Source organism: Plasmodium brasilianum, chromosome 1, assembly GCF_023973825.1.
Source record: "Plasmodium brasilianum strain Bolivian I chromosome 1, whole genome shotgun sequence".
In the NCBI taxonomy this organism is placed as follows: Eukaryota; Apicomplexa; class Aconoidasida; order Haemosporida; family Plasmodiidae; genus Plasmodium; species Plasmodium brasilianum.
Window position 1 is genome coordinate 1,524,124 of NC_090114.1, and position 6,599 is coordinate 1,530,722.

Genomic DNA, 6,599 nt, shown 5'->3' on the forward strand with positions numbered 1-6,599 from the left:
TTATGAAGTGTGTCTTTCTGCTATATCATGGGATTTTTTTATTGTTCCATCATTAACTATAGAATTTGCATATATGTCATCTTCTATTATCCATTCTTCTATCTCATTTCTGAAACTGTCCTTCCCTATATGATTATGGAATTCCTTATTTCTTTTATTTTCTATATCACTGTTGATATATTCAATTGTATTTTCTGTAATTTCTTGTTTGTTACCTGAATATACTTCTGCCTTCCATTCATTTATTGAACTATTCAAGTATGATTCCCTATTATCAAAATTCACCTCTTTTGTACATTCTTCTAATATCGACATAAGCACAAGGATACACAGCTTTGTCAATAATTTTTTTTTTATATATTTATATAATTCTTTATAATTTTCTTTGTTCTGCAATTCTTCTATATTTATTAATGATATATAATTTATGGTTTCTTCACTTACACATTCTTCTGATATACTCTGGAACTTCTCTGTTAATATCTTAAGCCATTCCTGTTCCAAATATTGTTCTATAATATTACAGTTTTTTGATATCCATTGTTTCCATAGATCTTTCTCTATTTCTAAGAATGGAATTTTTCGATTTTCATTAGAAGATTTCTTTTTTAATTTATCAATTTCTTGTATATAAGCGAGTTCTTTTTTCCATTCGTTTTTCAAATTATTATACCAGTCTTCTTTTTTCAATTTTGCAAAAAGATATCTATGTGTTTCTACCCATTTATTCCATAGAATATTTTGTTTTTCAATATCATTGCTACTTTTAATATTTTCTGTTATTAGATCATTATATGTTAAATTAGGATAGGTTCTATAATCCTTTTTTTTGAACTCATCTAAACAAATTTTTAAGAATTCTTCTTTCTTGTTTTCCCAATCTTCATTTCTGCATTCTTCAAGTACTTGCATATGTACTTCTATTATGGTTTTGGATCTGTCTTTTTGTTGCTTTGACGAATTTACATTTTTTGTAAGTTCATTTATTTTAATTTTTTTTATGATTTCTTCATCATCATATATAGGGTTTTCAAAATGATCATCTGTAAAATGTTTACTATTATTGTTAGAAAATGAAGGTATTAGTAATCTAAGAAATTTCACTTGTCTTCTTAGATTCTTGTTTTTTTTTAAAATTCCTATTAAAACGTACTTTAATATAAAAAATAATTGTTTATATAATAAATTATTACAGTAATAAAATGTTTATATTATTTTTAATATTTATTTTCTATTTTACTTTAATAAAAAAGGAAAATACAACAACGCATAGAATGCTTATTAGAGAAGGAGATATGTATGAGATAATTGTATGTTCTTCTGAATCTGTAATTGTATTTTAAATATATATTTTACAGATTGTAATTATTTGAAAAATAGAAGAATATGGAGAATTATAAATACCTAGAATTTTAAAGGGTCCACTATATTCAACAGGAACTGAGGAAGAAACTGATGCTTCAGCAGTTAAGGGAGAATTTTCAGGGGAATGAGGTGCTAGTGATACATAAGAATCTTTATTTTGTAATATAATTGAAGTTGATTGTAATAGACCTTCATTTTCTGGTTGTAGTAATGTTATTGAATTTGAATCTAGGCCAGTGGATACATCTTGAATACGTGTAACTTTTTTTGCTGTACTTAGAGGTTCAGTTGATAATTGTAAATTAGTTTGAGATTGTGGTTCCTGTCGAATCTCCTGATCATGCGTAGTATATTTTTCAGTTTGTATTTGATCCTCTTGTGAACTTTTCACAATTTCTTGCGTAGAAACCTTACCAGTAGATGGTATATTAAATGTATTTTGAGTTTCTGCTTGTACATCTTTTTTCTCTTCTTTATGTGCTGACGGTAACTGTGAATCTACACGCTTAATTTTGCATTCAGAGAGTGTTTTAAATATACTAGATCCTAGTATGTTGCATTGTCTTGATGGAAAGTGAGATGGTTGATTATTACATTTACTTATAATGGTATCTTTCTTACTATTAAAATACGACTTTCTACCATTAATCCATGTATTATATTCATTAATTTTACTAGCACATACTTCATTGCAATCTTTTATATTTATACGTTCATTTTTATAGCAAGGTATTCCTCTTATTCTTGATTCTTTTTCTTCGCAGAAATCTTCTACTTCATATTTTAAATTTAAAAGTGCTAAATCTTTTTCATCAATAATCACAGGACATCCTCCATGTTTATCTAGCTTTGAATAGTAAGATTTTGCCCAACTATATAATATTTTTTCCCACATTACTTTATCTTGATATGGTGGTGGATTCTTATGTTGAATTAGGTACTTAGCTAAACCTTTGCATCCTTCCCTAAATTTTTCTTTTTTTGTCTCTTTTTTTAAGGAATTAGTTATATCATTTAGATATTTTGTTGTATTCTTAAAAGTGTCAATGCTAAAGAATCTGAAATAAGAATAGCCACTAACACTTAAATGCTAAATTCAAGAGGATTATTAAAAATTATTTAAGTATTAATTTTATACTAGTTGTATTATCACTTTTTTTAAAATATATAAATTATTTATACATAAATATAATAATACAAAAAATAAGAAATATTACCGAAGTTATACAATTTTCCATTATGATTCTATATTAGCATTTTAGTTCAATGTAAAAAACAATCTGAAATAGAACTATGAATTTATACCATATATCATTAATGAAATTCTAAATTAATATATCTTATTAAAAAAAAATTATAAAATTATAAACTACATAAAAAGGTTTGTGTGAACTATAACATAATTGAATAAAATACTATATACATTACATACATCTTATATTTTTTTAACTTAAATAAATATATCAAAACCGGGGATATATGCTAATCATAATGATATTAAATAGAGCTTAATTATATATTTGTATATAAAATTTTTATAATATTTATAAAGAAAAAGACAAATAACTAACAATATACCGTTATATATATATATATATGTTATATCAGAAAGTAATATTAAAGTCAATTCGTAAATATATCGTTAAATTATGTATTTCATTTTTTCCCTATTTTTTTTGTTAAAAAAGACATATACATGTAATTACGAATTCCACTATTAATGAAAATATTTCTCTTTATTCTTCTTCTTTTCCTGTAATAAATCATCTATAAAACAAATTATTATTAAGTATAATATATTTCCTTTATATTTTGCAACTTTTCTTAATAATTGTTTTTATTTTATACCAATATAGGTATTTGACTATGTTGCAATAGTTTTTTATAGTTAGTACGTTATACTATAGAGAAGAAACAACAATATATAAAGTATAATAAATTTTTCTATACTTATGCAATGTACTTAGTTTTAAATATATCTATGGGACCTAAAGATATATATATATATATGTATTTTCTAAAAGTTAATTATTTATGGTATAAATTAGGCAATAGTGTAATTTTGAAATAATTTAAATTATTACATGTATATATATATATATATATATATATATATATTTTATAGTACATGTCTATTATAACTTTTTTATGTAAATGATTTAATTTGGATGATATTTTAGTTAATAAAATGTATTATAGATATATTAACAAGTACTTATACGCTTGCAGACTAATTCAAAAACTGAAAGAATATGAGAATATACTTATAGAATAATTAATTATAATTTTGTAATAAAATAGATCATTATTATATTTCGAAGTATATTGAAGTATGTACTACATTAAATTATACAAGGACTAATGAAGCTTCATAACAATATTTCTGCAATTATTTAGTGATATATAATAGTAAACAGATTAAAAATATTTTTTTTATTTTTTTTTTTTATTCTGAATTTAGTAAATATATGAATATGTCATTTCAGCAATATTAATAAATGTCATTTTACCATACAAAATGAAAAAGTAAATGTATTATTTTAAATGCTTTATGATACATGAATAAATAAATAAAATTACAGAACATTTTAAAGGTATTACTAGAAGAATAGTCTTTCTATTATAATTTATGTATATTTCTAGGAATATTAATTGTTCATTTAAAATACGCATATATGAAATACGGATTTATTAGTAAATTAAAAAAATATACGTATATTAATAGTAAATTTTTGTAAATAATTACTTCACACAGATAATTTTGTTATTAAATTCATTCTTAGTGAATTTATTGCATTAAGGAATAACTATTTTCGTATAATTTTAATTTTTGAATTTAATTCAATATAATTTTTTTTTTTCGTGATCTATAATTTCATTTCTTTTTAATCCATTATATTGTATGACATTGTTTTAAAATATATTATGATAAATAATAATATACCGTTATAATGCAAATAAAATTATTTTATCTTTTTTTAAAATATTATATATTTAAATTGTTAGTATTATAATGTGTTATATATATGGTAAGAATACAATATAAATAACATACAACAGTGGATTCGTATGTATTATCTTGAAACAAAAAATAATTTTCTTAAAGAACTAAAAAAGTATTGCAATAAAACCCCTTTAATTTCTTTAACATATTTATGTAATTATATATTTTCTCTTTTCTTTATTGTTTTTTTTTTTTACATTTTCATAATTATATGAATATTTTTTTTTAAATGTTTAATGAATATATGAATAATTTTTTATTTTTCTTAGTAGCTGCTTTTCTCATTATTTTGTTTTAATATATGATCAAATTTATTGTATATTAATGAATTTCTTTATGATATTTAAAGCAATCAAAAATTAGTAAATAATCATATGAGTAATTCAATATTCCTTCAAATTAATATTATTATATAATTAATTTTTTTATTGTAAAAAATAATATTTATCCTTGAAATATATATATTGAACATGTGAAGTTTTAATACTAGAGGAACCAATAAAATTGAAATATATATATGTAAAAAGTACCACGGGATACAACATGATATATATGTATAACTAACTCTATTTAACTTATTTAATTTCTTTAAATTATAAATCATAATTTGTTTTTTTTTAATAAGTATAAAGTAACAATTTAGTATTCGTGATATATAGTATTATAAAAAGGAACTTATGTATTTAAATTTGTAGTTCATAGTGTTTCGTATTAGTCTTTGTAATTATCTACATATTCTAATGCTAAAAGAATACTTAAAGTAAAATATATATTTAAAAAAATAATAAATGCATGTATTTTCTAATAAATATCTTTTAATTTTACGGGTATTTTTTTAGTTATACATATAAATATATAGTTACATAATATTATATGGGGAATTTGTCTTGATATATTATTTGACAAAGAATGTAATGAAATATAATTATCAACATATTATTAAGTATAACATATTATAATATTGTTAATTTTTTATTAATATCATTTAATCTTATTGCATTATATATGATCGTTCAATCTATAATTGATTAATTATAAAAATCTGTGATTTTAACACTGATATATCAGAATTTGAGTTCCATGAATTATAACATTTTTCATTATTTTAACATAACAGTATAAATGTAATTATATATATCTAATTATACATTAAATTATAACTAATTCTTTTCACTACCAATTTTTAGTTAATTTAATGATAATTTCTTTTATAAATTACATCTCTTGTTAACGTTACAATTATTAAATTAATAATTTGCCTTGCACTTCCAATAATATATATCATAAGGATCTGGTACCTACAAGAATTCGTAGGTATCCTATATATGTGTGTAGAACAATGGGATGGATATTATCAAATTAAAATTAATGATTTTTTAAATACGTTCCGTGTCTAATTAAAAATTTATAAAATTTAATAAATTATTTGCTTTTTAATTGAACATTTTTTTTTTATCTTCTTAAAAGAGTTTACATAAGTCTTTATATACGTAATTTTTATATTTCTATTGAAATAATATTAACTTATGTACTATTAATCTTCTGTTATTATTAATAAAAAAAATTGTTTTAATCTTCTTTTTTTTTTTTTGTTATACTTCAATTAATTCAACAATTTATTTTTTATGCACAAAGGTTATTATTATTGAATATTTATATATTATATTTATTTAAAGTGCAATATTATTTATAGGATGCATTGTCACATACAAACGTATAATCATTTTCGGAGGAATGACCTGTTAAATTATTATTTTGTTCATATAGATATTTCATTATTTTTATATTTTATTTTTATTGAAGGTAACATCATTATTCAGATGAAGTAAAATAATATTAAAACAAATACATATTTGTAAGTATAATACAACTGCAACAATAGTTTCTTGTTGTAATAGATTAAGGGAATAGTATTAGAGAATTATCATTTTTATTTGGACTAATTTGTATTTTGAAAAAACGAAAAAATATAAAAAATAATACAATAAATGTAAATGAAATTATTAGATAAAATCGTACTAAATATTATTAGAATATGCTTCTTTTCATTTGTTTAACTGCTAGAGTGAATGCATTATAAATAATGGAAATCATTAAGATTTAGGAGCTTCATAGGGCTCATTAACAAATTGTGTGTGTAGTCAACTATTTTTATTAGTCGTATAATTTGTACAAGTTCGAAATTAATATTTGAAAAATTGTAATTTTATGCAAAATTTATTTTTTTTTT

General features: G+C 20.9%; 1 protein-coding gene across 1 annotated transcript; it reads right to left on the reverse strand.

The window, feature by feature from the left end:
* MKS88_000607 (uncharacterized protein) lies at nucleotides 1-2,603 on the reverse strand (the record flags this gene model as incomplete). The annotated part of the gene is made up of 3 exons (XM_067217253.1): nucleotides 1-1,139; nucleotides 1,405-2,455; nucleotides 2,583-2,603. The coding sequence occupies 3 exons, from the start codon at nucleotides 2,601-2,603 to the stop codon at nucleotides 1-3; spliced, it is 2,211 nt and encodes a 736-aa protein (XP_067075841.1).
* Nucleotides 2,604-6,599: the final 3,996 nt, after the last annotated feature.